This window comes from Chiloscyllium punctatum, chromosome 16 (assembly GCF_047496795.1).
Source record: "Chiloscyllium punctatum isolate Juve2018m chromosome 16, sChiPun1.3, whole genome shotgun sequence".
Classification (NCBI taxonomy): Eukaryota; Metazoa; Chordata; class Chondrichthyes; order Orectolobiformes; family Hemiscylliidae; genus Chiloscyllium; species Chiloscyllium punctatum.
In genome coordinates this window covers 8,043,810-8,059,262 of record NC_092754.1, presented here as the reverse complement: position 1 = coordinate 8,059,262, position 15,453 = coordinate 8,043,810, and the positions used below count along the sequence as shown (strand labels likewise).

At 38.5% G+C, this 15,453-nt stretch overlaps 1 protein-coding gene across 12 annotated transcripts in view; it reads right to left on the bottom strand.

Moving 5' to 3' along the window:
- Positions 1–15,453, bottom strand: part of rerea (arginine-glutamic acid dipeptide (RE) repeats a) — a 566,413-nt gene that overhangs the window by 333,518 nt on the left and 217,442 nt on the right. For 8 of the 12 annotated variants that reach the window (XR_011962674.1, XM_072586150.1, XM_072586154.1 and 5 more), the window contains one exon: positions 6,000–6,065. The exons of the other annotated variants lie outside the window; for them this stretch is intronic. Coding sequence is in view for 6 of the 8 variants with exons in the window: in XM_072586150.1 (XP_072442251.1) it covers positions 6,000–6,065 (66 nt within the window). In the remaining 2 variants the exon portion in view is untranslated. The remainder of the gene's footprint in view (positions 1–5,999; positions 6,066–15,453) is intronic. 12 annotated transcript variants of the gene reach the window in all.

Sequence of the window (15,453 nt, the reverse complement as noted above, 5' to 3'; positions counted from 1 at the left end):
AATTTTCTATGTTTCCAGATCATCTCACCTGTCTTTTCTCCTCCAAAGAAAAAGGCAGAGGTGCTCTACTTTCTCTGCTAACTAAAAATCATATCCCCGATACTATCTTTGCAAATCTCTTCAGCATCCTCTGCACACAATCTTAATCCTTCCTAACATAGATTAAAATATTCAATTTGTGTGCCCTAACTGCTGTCTACCCAATGATTAACATATAAAATATTACTTTGTTTCTGTACTTTGCACCTCTGTTTATAAACACCAACTCTCATAACTTTAAATAAATATATCACACTCTCAAAGGTTTATCTTCCTGAATCCAAATTTTTTTTAATATAAAAGTTAAACATTTACTGTTTACTGTGCAAAGTTTAATTCTGCGCTTAATTTAGGAATTTATGCAATTTGTAAAGTGACAGCCATGAGAAGGAAAATGGAATCATCTGCAAAGACCTCCAATGCCAAAGTCCAACAGGAACTGCCTCACATAATTAGATGCCATCACAAAGTGCAACACAATCACATTTAGAAAGCTGCTAGTCATAGCTGATAAAACAATGAAATTGAAAAGTGGGATTTGACAGTTTCTTGTGTGTTTCTCTGAGAATGTAACATTATAACCAGGTTCTGATTACATCTTGTAAACCGCAAAAGTTGTTTAAACAATTATGTGAAATAAGAGATTACATTGCAGCTTTAAAAAGAATCATTGCCATCTGTTATCTCTATACGGTGCTATATTCCTTGCGCATTTTCTTTCATTCAAGCATGCATCTTCTGTTCCTGCCAGAGTACTTTATCATTTAGGAATGACTGTGAATTTTAGTTGCTTGAATTTCAAAGCTCCCTTTAATATCACAGCTATTTATGGTTGAAACTTAACACATAGGTGTCAATCTTTAATTGTTATCAGGAACAGAATACGGCATTTCCAACAGAACTAGAGAAGATTAAAATGCATTGTGCAGGTTGTGAAAGAAGGACTTAAAATTGCAAAGTGATCCAGAAATGCAGAATGGTTTCCCTTCGCCTCTATTTGCATTATGAGCTGGCAGAGGTTAGGGCAATATCCAATAAATAAAAATATCGTGACACAGTTGACAAGTATAAAACCCTCAATCTGCTTTACAAGGATTCCTGTTATGTATCTAAATTGCTTTTCATATTTCTTATCATATAGATTAGATTACTGACAGTGTGGAAACAGGCCCTTTGGCCCAAGAAGTCCACACCGACCCAACGAAGCGCACCCACCCAGACCCATTCCCCGACGTTTACCCCTTCACCTAACACTACGGGCAATTTAGCATGGCCAATTCACCTAATCTGCATATTTTTGGACTGTGGGAGGAAACCGGAGCACCCGGAGGAAACCCACGCAGACACGGGGAGAATGTGCAACCTCCACACAGTCGTCTGAGGCGGGAATTGAACCCAGGTCTCTGGCACTGTGAGGCAGCAGTAGCTTAACCACTGTGCCAGCGTGCCGCCCATATATTTGAGGGAGGCTTCCTTCCTTGAATATCTACCAGAAAATATACAACAGCTGCAACCAAGATTCAGAGAAATATTTTCAATATTTCCTGGGTTTAACTGGACTCTACCCTTAAAAAAAATCACCAGCTAATTTACGCACCACAAATATGCAAACTATACTTCTCCAATTACATTTTCCACAAGGTTCTTTCCCAATGTCTGGTGTTGTATTTTCTCTTATTGGACAGACCCAGATTATTTTGTCTATCACTACTGATCTTTCCTTTCATCCTTGATCTTTGCCCTTCAATGCTTCTTTCTGCTCCTTGATCTCTGCTCCAAAAGGGCTCACTAAGCTTTATTCATAATGTCATGGTCTTGAAGCACCTGTCACCCATTCTTTCTTCCTTGGTAAGTTTCAGTGTGAGCTACATCAATGTGGCATCAAGGGCGTCAGTTAGGGTCACTGAAAATACAGTAATGCAATTTTACTTTGTCTGACTCACCAATCCCTCATAGGCCTTGTAAAGACTTTGGTAGAGAAATTGAGATTCAAACAGCTGAAGTTACCAACTAAGGTAATTATTACTGAAAGGTGCTCAGCAGTTTTTTGAAATTTGACATCTTAATTTAGTCTACAAGATCTATAACCCAACATGCAAACACAAAGCTCCATGTCATGACTTTCATTATGCTAACATATCACATCGAGATTACCAGATCAGCAGATCCTAACAAAGCAAAGAAATGGACAGCCAAAACATTGAAAGATATTGCTAATCTTTCAATCTTTTACAAATACAATCAATGTTAGCAATATGTTTACAAGAGCACTTTTTGTTTTTTTGTCAGTTACAATGTAAGCATCATGGCAAAAGAGCAGCAAGGAAATATCAGAAGCATGTACTCCTGCAGAGCATTGAATATTCTCAGCCCTCTCAAGGTCATGTTTATTTTGATGCCAACCCAGCCATCACTGTTAAGAGATATTTTGTTTACCAAATCCAGAATTCTATTTTAAAAATTTCTCAACACATTCAAAATTTGTCATGAACATAGTCACTCCAATGATACTCACTACAGAATTTCTTTGCTACTGTACCAGTTTCTGGAAGCATTGTTTAGAATAATTTTCTTTTGAAAACACAATCAACAGCTCACACTATTGAAGTATAAATATGCATCATGTCCTTGAGCAGTTAGTGATAAATAATTCTTGGCTATCCCAGCTACCATGCATTATCCTTGTACAACAGTTTAGCAAAGGGACAAACTTGCATCTCTAATATAAACTATGAAGACTAAAGTGTACATTACTTCCATGCATTATGGTGGTAACAAAATAACCAGAGCAACTGTTAGAAACAAAAGCAATAGCAAGTGCATCCTCATGTTTTATTTCTCCACACTTCCAATGTATACATGATATAAATAGCACATATTGCAATATCCTTCCAAACATCATTTGCAGTTTCTGAGATATTTCATTTTAAAATAATGCATTAATTTAGGTACTGTTCGTGTACTATGAAATTAACTCCATTTACATTCGAAGTGCCCACAGGCTTAAATATATCAACCATTCCACAAGTAAAATTGCTTTTTGAAACACTGCACCATATGAGATGCATTGCAAATAATATTCTTGTTTCACAACTCGAGGTTTTATTTTAAAACCATAAAGGAGTTAGTTTTGTATAAACAGCCAGACCCTAATGTTATTACATAAAAAGGAAGTTGAGTTCAATTGCCCGAGGGTCAGTCATCATTCCAATATACACACATCTGGGTGATTGGAATGGGCTGCTATTTTCTGCCCGTGTAAGCTTTTATTTTGCTTTTTATGCTTCATGTTTTTTATGGATGATTAAAATGAGAAAATTAGTAATCACATGGACATTTCACTGGTTTTATGGTGCAGCAGCAATTTAAACTAGGTAAACATTTCAATGATGAATTAACTCAGAAGTCTCTAAGTGCAAAAATGAACCTTAAGAGATCTGACTCTTAAAGTGTTCCTTGATACCACATTCTGTTACATGTTGGGAATGCAATTATTTCAAAAGGTTAGCACTGTAGGTTGCACATTTACATTAATTTCACTTCAGTGAGAAAGAAAGGCAAACTATTCATCTAACCACAGATCGCCAGAAAAACAGAGGTGACTCAAGAACACTAAGAAAACAGAAAGATGTGTCCTTGCACAAAGAGCAAAAACTTGATATTTCACCCCTAACACAGAAAACAACCCAATGGAAAATAAATTATTGTCAAACCAAAGAAGAGAAATAAAAAGCCTGGCCAAAATAGTCAGTTATATTAAGAGGTCCTAAAGGAGGAGATGGAGAAAAGCATCAACAAGAAACTTGAAGCATGAATCCAAGGTCACTGGAGACAAGGTTGCAATTGGTGGACAAAAGCTTAGAGTCAGCAGACCTCAAAAGGGTGTAATGTAACACTGAAAGTGGTTACACGATAGAAAAGCGATGAAGAGCTTTGAGTGCAAGGAAGAAAAATCTAAACTGTAGGCATTGGGATCAGAAGCCAACGCACATTAGCAAAGATCACAAGATTCAGAACATTAACTTTGTTTTTCCCTGTAAAGATGCTGAGAGACCTGCTATTTTTCTCCAGCACACTTTGTATTTCAGATTTCCACTGTTCTGTGCATTCATTGTACATTAGCAAGATTAGAAGGTGATTGTTGAGCAGGATATGCTATAAGCAGCCATAGTTTGAGGTACCTTCTTTTGGAATGGGTAGCGGATGACTGAAAAAAAGATAAAAGTTGAATTGGAGAAGACAAAGACATGTAAGAATTTCAGTGGTAGATGGTCTGAAACAGAGTTGAAGCACACAATTAAAAAGAGGTGAAATTAGGCGGCTGCTTTTTGGAGAGGATATGGGGTAAGAAACTTGGCTTGGGTCAAATAATGTGTACCTGGTGCAACAAGTTTACCCAAGAGCACCAGGAGGGCGACCTAGGACAACAGTGATAAGGGTACAGAGGATAAAAGGCAACAATTTAGGTCTTCCCAGAGATTAACTGGAGAAAACGGTGACTCATCCAAAACTGGATATCAGACCAATGGAGGGGAGATACCGATGGGTTTTTTTCTGCGTACTTGTTGAAGCTGATTCAATGTATATGGAAATGTCACCAAAGGACAGCATGCCAATGACAAAAGAAAAAGCCAAATATAGATCCCTGAATACTTGTGTAGAGAATAAGAACTATTGCTGAATCTAATTTCCATTTGATTAAATAGCAGATTGGTATCAAGAAAGAGCATGGAACTGGCAAAAGGGGAGAATGGTTGAAATGAACCATGTCAAGGGCTGCAAAAGGACAATGGAGATAAAAGATATAACACTTGGAATAAAGATAACAATTCAACTCTGTGCTCTGCTAACTCCAAACTCTACAATGTCCCCTAACCTCTCTGTCTTTCAAATAGCAGATCTGGAGGTAAACTCAAAATCTCTTCCTGAGTCACATCTTTCCACTCGTTTCCTTTCCTCTATGATCATCCTTAAAACTTAATTCTCACAACTAGTGTTCCCATAATCTGTTTCTGTACAGATTTCTGCCTTGTTAACTACATGTGATGCAACCAGGGAGTATTTTCAATCGCAAAGTGAGTATATAGTAGTTATGTTCTGAAAATGTGTTGCTGGAAAAGCGCAGCAGGTCAGGCAGCATCCAAGGAACAGGAGAATCGACGTTTCAGGCATCAGCCCTTCTTCAGGAGGAAGGTTGATGCCCGAAACGTCAATTCTCCTGTTCCTTGGACGCTGCCTGACCTGTTGCGCTTTTCCAGCAACACATTTTCAGCTCTGATCTCCAGCATCTGCAGTCCTCAATTTCTCCTCCTATATCGTAATTATGTGCTCACTATATAAACGTGAGTAGGTGTTAACTAGCACAGAAGCAACCATAAATGATTCTGGTGAAGAACAGATGTAAGAACAATAATGAGACATCATCATGCAGGAACTGACACACATGCAACTTCAATGTCAATTTCTTCTAATGGACAGAGTCCTGAAAACTGATCTAGTAACATTAGTTTCAGTGAATTAATAAATATTATTCTAGAAAATATACCTTTAGCAAGAAGAGAAAGATTACTTTTGACAACAAATAATCCAAGTTTTTTTAATACATATTTATGGGCATGTAACTCGATCACTACACCTGGCAGTCTCTAATCCAGCCACTTAAGAGTGTACCCACCCTCTCCCCACTTTGCAAGTGCAGGAAGCTTTGGGTCCCAAGGATGACCAGAGTACTACTACAGATTAACTGACTAAACTGGACAGTCTATCTGCAATGGCACACTTCCTGCGACCTATCAAACCAGAATTACTCTCCCAGTTAGGGATCCATTTGCAGTGTTATCTGGAACAGAGTGAGCAGAATCCCCAGCCCAATAACAGTTCCATATTTCAAATTCTACTAATGAGCCAGGCTGGCTAATCAGTTATAAAAGAGCATCCTGGGGTACTACATGTGATCTTACTGGTTCAGGTAGTAGATTACGAAGTCTTCCTTGGGCATTAGACGATTGACGAGCACAGATTTCAGCCTAAACATAAAAAGAACATCTTGATGTAAAAGCTTTCATATCAAAGTAAAATGCTGCAGATGTTGGAAATCTGAAATAAAAACATAAAATGGTGGAAATACACAGCGGTTTGGTAGTATCTGAGGAAAAAGAAACCAAGTTAATATTACAGATTGAAGATCTTTCAATTTTCATCAAAACAGTTATAACCAATGGCTATTAACATCAAAACGTTAGCATGCTTCTCGCTTCATAACTATTGCTTGACCAGTTAAGCATTTCCAGCATTTGCCAACCAGAGGTCAGTCGGTAGCTGAGTAGCTCAGGCTGTTGTATGAGTCAGAAGGTTGTGGCTTCAAGTTCCATTTCAAGACTGGAGTGCAAAAAGTAAAACTGACACTCCAGTACATTACTGATGGAGTGCTGCATTGTAGAACTACCATATTTTTGAGAGATTAAACTGAGGCCCTTCTGCCCTCAGATGGACAGAAAAGACAGCACAGCATTTTAATTTTTAAAAAACTGAAAGTTATCGGCAGTGGCAAAATCAGATGATTAGGCCTGGCGTAAATCATTGTTTACGTTTTCCATTTATTTGGAAAACTGGCTACGATGTTTCTGACAATAGCGGTCGCATCCGGAATAAGGTGGTTGACCTCGCAGCATGGGTTGGTAACTGGGACTTTGATGTTGTGGCCATTTCAGAGACATGGATAGAGCAGGGACAGGAATGGTTGTTGCAGGTTCCGGGGTTTAGATGTTTCAGTAAGAACATGGAAGGTGGTAAAAGAGGGGTAGGTGTGGCATTATTAGTCAAGGACAGTATTACAGTGGCGGAAAGGACGTTTGATAAGGACTCATTTACTGAGGTAGTATGGGCTGAGGTTAGAAACAGGAAAAGGGTGGTCAGAAAAGGAGATGTCACCCTGTTGAGAGTTTTCAATAGGCCTCCCAAAAGTTCCAGAGAAATTGAGGAAAGGATTGCAAAGATGATTCTGAATAGGAGCAAAAGTAACAGGGTAGGTGTTACTGGGGACTTTTACTTTGAGTACTTTAGATGGGTCAGTTTTTGTCCAATGTGTGCAGGAGGGTTTCCTGACATCATGTAGATAGGCCAACAAGAGGCATGCTACACTGGATTTGGTACTGGGTAATAAACCAGGCCAGCTGTTAGATTTGGAGGTAGGTGAGCACTTTGGAGATAGTGACCACAATTTGATTACTTTTACTTTAGCGATGTAAAGGGATAGGTATATACTGCAGGGCAAGAGTTATCACTGGGGGAAACGCTATTATGATGCAATTAGGCAAGATTTAGGATGCATAGGATGGGGAAGGAAACCGTAGCTCCAAGTGAAATGTGGAGCTTGTTCAAGGAATAGCTACGGCGTGTCCTTGATAAGTATGTACCTGTCAGGCAGGGAGGGAGTGATCAAGTGAGGGAACGGTGGTTTACTAAACAAGTTGAATCTCTTGTCAAGAGGAAGGAGGCGCTTAATGTGGACATGAAGGCTCAGTTTAGGGTGCTTGAGAGTTACAAGTTAGCCAGGAAGGACCTAAAGAGAGTCAAGAGGGGCCAGTAGAGTACACAAGAAGCCTTTGGCAGGTAGGATCAAGGAAGACCTAAAGCTTTCAATTGGTATGTCAGGAATAAAAAATGACTAGAGTAAAATTAGAGCCAGTCATGGACAGTAGTGGGAAGTTGTGTGTGGAGTCCAAGGAGATAGGGGAGACACTAAATGAATATATTTCATCAGTACTCACACTGGAAAAAGACAACATTGTTGAGGAGAATATTGAGATATAGGCTATTAGACTAGATGGAATTGAGGCTCATAAGGAGGAGGTGTTAGCAATTCTGGAAAGAATGAAAATAGATAAGTCCCCTGGGCCGAATGAGATTTATCCTAGGGTTCTCTAGGAAGGTAGGGAGGTGACTGCAGAGCCTTTAGCTTTGATCTTTAAGTCATCATTGTCTACAGGAATAGTGCCAGAAGACTGCAAAATAGCAAATGTTGTCCCCTTGTTCAAGAAGATGAGTAGAGACAATCCTGCTAATTACAGACCAGTGAGCCTTACTTTGGTTGTGGGTAAAGTGTTGGAAAGGATGATAAGAGATAGGATTTATATTCATCTAGAAACGAATAATTTGACGAGCGATAGTCAACATGGTTTTGAGAAGGGTAGGTTGTGCCTCACAAACCTTGCTGAGTTCTTTGAGAAGGTGACTAAACGAGTGGATGAGGATAATGTGGTTGTTGTGGTGCATATGGATTTCAGCAAGGCATTTGATAAGGTTCTCCACTGTTGGCCCTTGCAGAAAATATGGAGGCATATGATTACGGGTGATTTAGCGGTTTGGATTAGAAATTGGCTAGCTGTAAGACGACAGAGGGTGGTGGTTGATGGGAAGTTTCATCCTGGAGTTCAGTTACTAGTGGTGTCCTGCAAGGACCTGTTTTGGGGTCATTGCTGTTTGTCATTTTTATAAATGACCTGGATGAGGGCGTAGAACAATGGATTAGTAAATTTGCGGGTGGCACTAAGATCAGTGTAGTTGTGGACAGTGCGGAAGGATGTTGCAGGTTATAGAGGGGCATAGATAAGTTGCACAGTTGGGCTAAAAGGTGGCAAATGGAGTTTAATGTGGAAAAGTGAGAGGTGATTTACTTTGGAAGGAGTAACAGGAATGCAGAGTACCAGGCTAATGGTAAAATTCTTGGTAGTGTGGATGAGCAGAGAGATCTCGGCACCCACGTGCATAGATCCCTGAAAGTTGCCAGCCAAGTTGATAGGGTTGTTAAGAAAGCATACCGTGTGTTAGCTTTTATTGTTAGAGGGATTGAGTTTCGGAGCCATGACATCATGTTGCAACTGTACAAACTTCTGGTGCGGCTGCACTTGGAGTATTATGTACAGTTCTGGTTGCCACATTATCAGAAGGATTTGGAAGCTTTGGAGAGCGTGCAGAGAAGATTTACCAGGATGTTGCCTGGTATGGAGAGAAGCTCTTATGAGGAAAGGCTGAGGGACTGGAGATTGTTTTAGTTAGAGAAAAGGAGGTTGAGAGGTGACTAAATAGAGACATACACGATGGATTAGATAGAGGATCAGATCAGAGGATTAGATTGGGCAGACAGTGAGTGCCTTTTTCCTCGGATGGTGATGGCTAGCACGAGGGAATATAGCTTTAAATTGAGGGGTGATAGATACAGGACAGATGTCAGAGGTCTGTTCTTTACTCAAAGTAGTAAGGGCATGGAACATACTGCCTGCAACAGTAGTTGACTCACCAACTTTAAGAGTATTTAAATCGTCATTGGATAAACATATGGACGATAATGGAATAGTGTAGGTAAGATGGGCTTTAGATTGGTTTCACAGGTCGCGCAACATCGAAGGCCAAAGGGCCTGTACTGCACTGTAACGTTCTATGTTATGATTGTAAAGCATTTTGAGATCCCATGTGTATACAGGAGACATGATATTAATGCCATGGCCTTTTGTTTCCACTTGACATTTATTTTGCTGATTCAGAAAGATCTTCAACAACATAATTTGTTTATGGTCATTTAAATACAGACCACAGTCAAAACTTTAGTTTCAACAACAAAACAATCCTTGACTTTTTTTAATAAGCAACATTAAAAAGCAGCTTCTACAAACGTCCAAATGATAAGCTGCCCCAATATTATGCCATTACAAATGCTGACTACCATTAGTTCATTCAGATTTCTATGCAAGCTATCACCCAAATCAAATTAGAATTTATATCTTCAAGATACATGAAGCACATAGCTTCTTTGATAATGTTTTGGTACTTGCATATTAAATTTAAAATTTCTTCCTGTATCAATTACGGGTGTATACATTTAACTTTATTAAGTGAATCTGTTACTGTGTTTTGGCTGGAATGTTTAATGATTTTCTTAATGCATTTGTCTTGCGCATCCAAAAATGGATTGCTTTCTCAACATTCAATTACACAAGTTTAATTATTGGTTTACACAGCACTTTGTGCATCTTTTCATGGCTAGTATTCCCACGCACAGCATTTTATTTGTTCTTGTGTGTTTTTCTACGTGGTTTTCACTTACTTCCCAAAATAAAACATGGCTATTAACATAGGTAATTCAAGATATATAAACATTAGCCATTATTTAGCTTGTGAACCTATTTCACTTGATGACAATAACTAAAATATTTATTTTAAATACAGTAACGCTGTGTTACTCATGGGCTAAAGCTCAGAACCAAAACATTTCTGGACAAAGCACAGGGGTATTAAAGGAATTTAAAGGAAAAGCTGAAAATTCACTGCTGACTGTTGTTGCATAGAGAAAAAAATTCTATGACGCATAAAACCAAAATACTCAAAAAGAAAATAAAACGATCCTTAAATAAACTGGATTCCCTCATAATTGTCAACTGCTAGATGTGCGTTGCAGCAAAGAAAACAATTTCCCATAACACACAACAGTTAAGTGTTGAAAAACACATTCGCAGACACAACCAAATAAGCAAAATGGGAGCATGTATGCAAGGAGTATACTGGCCGTGATGACAAATCAGACTCACCCATTTCTTTGTTTAGTATCTTTGAACTTAAACAATTAGATAATAAATCCAAAGGGTTAAGATTTTGCCAAATTTTGAGGCAATGGAAGAATGTCAAATGAAACGAATGGGATTCCTTGAGATTTGAATGAAGGCTTAAAGCTGTGATTCATGGGAAATGCCAGACTAGTTACATGAAAGCAAAAGGACATATTGGGGAGGAAGTACAAATCTTTTTCAAAGCATACTTTTCTGTTATTGTCATAGGTTGTATAAATATTGTACAAAGGCACTTCAAATTTAGCAAAATGAACTAAGGTAGACAGACAGTAAAACACAATGTAAACACTCTTTCTTCCCCTGAATATTTATATAGCAATAGCATTCACATAATAACATCTGACAGTCTAAGCAATACAAAATAACAGACACAATATGTATGACTTGTGATGTCTTCCTCTCAAGTAATTATACTATAGGCTTATGTATAGCAATTATAATTAAAGCACTTGGTGAGTTCATTCGCTCCAGTTTTGGGAAGCATACGAGATAAGGGCTCCATGAGGGCTCTTATGGTGTAATATTATTGTCCACGCCTCTGAGCCATGAGACCCAGGCTCACGTTCCACCTGCTTGAGAGGCAATGTAATAACATTTCTCAACAAGTTGTTTTGAAAATACCTACAAGGTAATGACAGTTCATTTTTGGAGTTACTTTTCCAACATTAAGAGATACATACTTCATGAACAAGTAAACATGAGTAAGAGAACACAATGCTGAAATTACATTTTCTCTGCAGACTTTCTTTCACATTTAAAAGGTTAACAGCATATGGGCAAAATTCCAAAGTGTTTTCCTGTGCTAAACAAGCTGAGGGATGTCAACAAAACTCCAGTCTTTAGTTCATACTCATTTAACTGACTTCAGTAAAGTTATCAATAAAGTGACAAATTACCCCAGCTTTGCTAGGCTGCAATTGGAGTAGATGGGAGACAATACAATCAGTTTGGATTTTGTTCCTGACCGTCGTACAGTAACTTGGCATTATTGAATTGGAATGAGCTGAACTATGAAAGACTATGAATTAGTCTTACACTCATTGTCAGAGTCCACATTAAGAATGGGCACTTGCACGATGTACAAAAGGGCAGCAAGTGCCTGTTGAAGTGAGACCACCTTTGAACAAAATCGAGACTGAAGAGAAAACAACATGAAACTAATATTTATCGTTTATACAAGTTTAACCATCACAAATCATTTTTATCTTGGAATATCTCCGATGAAGTTGCATTGCTGGCTTTACACAGCACAAAAAAGAAATGGGCACTCTCGAATAGAAGTTCAAATTGTTTGTTGGTCCACTTATTTAATTTTACTTGTTGCAAGTCTAAAGGCAATTGCTTTTCTAGGGACTATACATCAAACAGATTACAGTACTCTCACAAAATATGCAAACTGCAACAAGCAGAGCTTGCATTAAATGAACAATTGTGCTCAATTTAAGCAGCAAACTTATTCCTTTCACTCAGTGACAACTATATTTTCCAAAACCATAATGAGCACAGAGTTTCACTTGTTTTTTGCTGCTTTTAACATGAATTACTGTCATGGGAGAAATGTTTCATGAACTTGCCAGGGATGCCAGGCCTCTACTACAAATTGACTGGTTAAAAAAGTCTGAAAAATCACGTTCGTAACTTTTATTGAGCCAACACACATTTTAGGCACATCCATTTAGTAAAACAAAATCTTTTAAGTAGCACCGCCAATAGATGCTGCAATACATTTTATTTGGAAAAAATGCAAACATAAAAATCAAAGAAATCATGAAATCTGAACTTAAAATTTAAATTCAATACACCCCACCCTTTGACATTGTTCTACCATTTACAAAATATTGTTTCCAAAGGCAGTGCGGATTCAGATACCCGCAATCATTAAGTCATTCATCCAAATAATCAGTCTTTATGCCTGGCTCAGAGCAACAGCAGTAAAATACCCAACTGTGCCTACACCCAATGTCCACATTATCCAGTGGAGGTCACTGGACAACTTTCAGTTTGGCGTGTAATGACAGGAAGCATATAAGTGGAGAAAATTTATACATTCAAAAATATCTTGGTTGTCTATGTATATTTCAGTTACACCACACTAATTGTTTGCTATAAATTCTGTGTTTTAGGATTGAGTCCTCCACTATCACCTGATGAAGGTGCGACGCTCCGAAAGCTTCCAATTAAACCTGTTGGACTATAACTTGGCGTTGTGTGTTTTTTAGCTTTGTACACCCCAGTCCAACACCGGTATCTCCAAATCAGACCAAGAGCACTTTTACCAGAGCTCTACAAACATGCCAATGCTATTGCATCAATGCAGGGGAGGTAGCTTGTATGAGGGCAGACTTAAAGCCATAAAGGACAAAGAAACAGGAGAAGAAATGTCTATTAATAAGGGTAGATGACAGTTATTATTAGTAAAGACTGCAAAAATTTAGCATGATGGATGATTGCAGAAATCATCCACAAAGCAGTCACAATGTCATTAGAAGCTACAGAGATAGAAATTACAAGGGTGCAATTTATAAAATTGCACCCTAAATATAAACCTGTTCAAGCAGAAAGCTTACAAGAATAGATCATGCTAAATTATGTTAAAATGGGACTAATCATGAAGTTAAGCCAACCCACACTGCTTTTGTTCATCGCCCATTCAGTTCCAAGCAGCATTCAAAAAAAAGACATCAGCCAGCTGCCTTAGTCAGAAGATATGACAGTTGTAGGTGGAGGCACAGAAATATAATAATCTGGCAAAGCACATCTAAGTGCCAAATTGCTAAGTAGATGTTCACACGAACATCTACAATGAACTTTCTTTAAATGAGTCATTTTTTAAAGTTGAACAATTTTCCCACCAACCATAACATCATGTTAAATATTTTAAACTTTTGAAACAATTAATCTGCACAATCATTTGCAATATTTCAAGCAGAATGCATTTTAATTTGAACACGAATTTTAACATGAATCCAACGCTGCTTCTGTGAGAACTAAATTATTCTCGAGTAAACTATACTCTCAGGATTAAGAGACTCATTCTCAACAAATGAGTGGTAAACACATGTGATGAATAAGAGAAATACTCCTAATTGATTTGTGGAATGTGGGCATCGCCGACTGGACCAGCAGCTGAGTGTTAGTCGAGCAAGGAGTAAATGTTTTTGGATGTGATGTAAATCAAGGGAGCTGCTTTGTCCTGAATGACATGAAGCTGCTCGAGTGTTGTGGGAGGTGTAATCTGCCAGGCAAGTATGGAACTCCACTGCACTTGTGCCTTATAGATAGAAGACAAGTTTTGTGGGATCATGAGCAGCATTCTCTCTAAACTTCTTTCCAACTGCATGGGCCTCCAAGGCCTGTGTGTGTGGCAGCAACTGGAATTGGACAATCAATACTGCAATTAGCATGCGTGCCGTTTGTTGTGCCTGGAACCTTGGAGCATTTGTGCACAACTGAGATAGAACAGGTGGTGAGTAACTTACTGTAAGACTCCTAAAGATCTGACCTGCTTTTGTAGCTATAGTATTTATATAGAATCATAGAGATGAACAGCACGGAATCAGACCCTTCGGTCCAATTCATCTATGCCAACCAGATATCCTAAACTAATCCAATCTCATTTTCCAGCACTTGGCCCAAATCTTCCTACACCTTCCTATTCATGTACCCATTCAGGTGCCTTTTAAATGTTGTAAGTGTACCAACCACCGCCACTTCCTCTGGCAGCTCATTCGATATAGGCACCACCCTCGACGTGAAAAAGTTCCCCTTTAGATCCCTTTTAAAGAATCAGCCCCCAACCTTTTCAGCCGCTCCCTACAGCTCAAATCCTCCAAACCTGACAAAATCCTTGCAAATCTTTTCTGAACCCTTTCAAGTTTCGCAACATCCTTCCGACAGGAGGGAGATCAGAATTGCACACAATGTTCCAAAAGTGGCCTAACCAATGTCCTGTACAGCTGTAACATGACCTCCCAACTCCTATGCTCAATGCACTGACCAATAAAGGAAAACATAGTAAACACCTTTATCACTATCATATCTACCTGGGACTCTACTTTCAAGGAACAATGAACCTGTACTCCAAGGTCTCTTTATTCAGCAAAACTCCCCCAGGACCTTACCACTAAGTGTCTAAGTCTGCTCTGATTTGCCTTTCCAAAATGCAGCACCTCACATTTACCTAAATTAAACTTCAAATGCCACTCCTCAGCCCTACTCCACAAATTCTAGGAATGCCATTGAAAGTCAAGGGCTGATGGCTAGATTCATTCTTAAAATGAGACAGTCATTCTCCGGCACTTAGGTGGCTTGCTTACTAGTTCTCAACAATTAATTGATTTCACAATCACAATACAGCAACCTCATTCAATGGTTCAAATAAGGACCTGTACAGATGGTTTTTCCAACTTTATTTTTCCAACTATTGCTACCAAATGTCTAAGTAGTAGTATGCTCTGTTTAACTAAGGAAGTCCAAATGATTTATGATTGTGACATTAAATTCTACCAAGTGATAATTAGTTGTTGACCACAAAGTACAACAGTTAAATAAGATAGTAATATAGTAAGTTAAAATATTTTTCATTAAACAAACAGTAAATTGTTTTGGAGGTTAATAATATCAAAGAATTCTTAATGTTCTACAGTATTAACGTGGATTGGCTGATCTTTCAAGATAAGTGCACAGATTGTTCAGTTGCACAGGTCTGTTGTGAGGACACAGATGGGTCTACCTTTATGAGACCTGATCTACTACAGTTGTAAAATCTGCTCCATTTCATCCTGAGCCACAG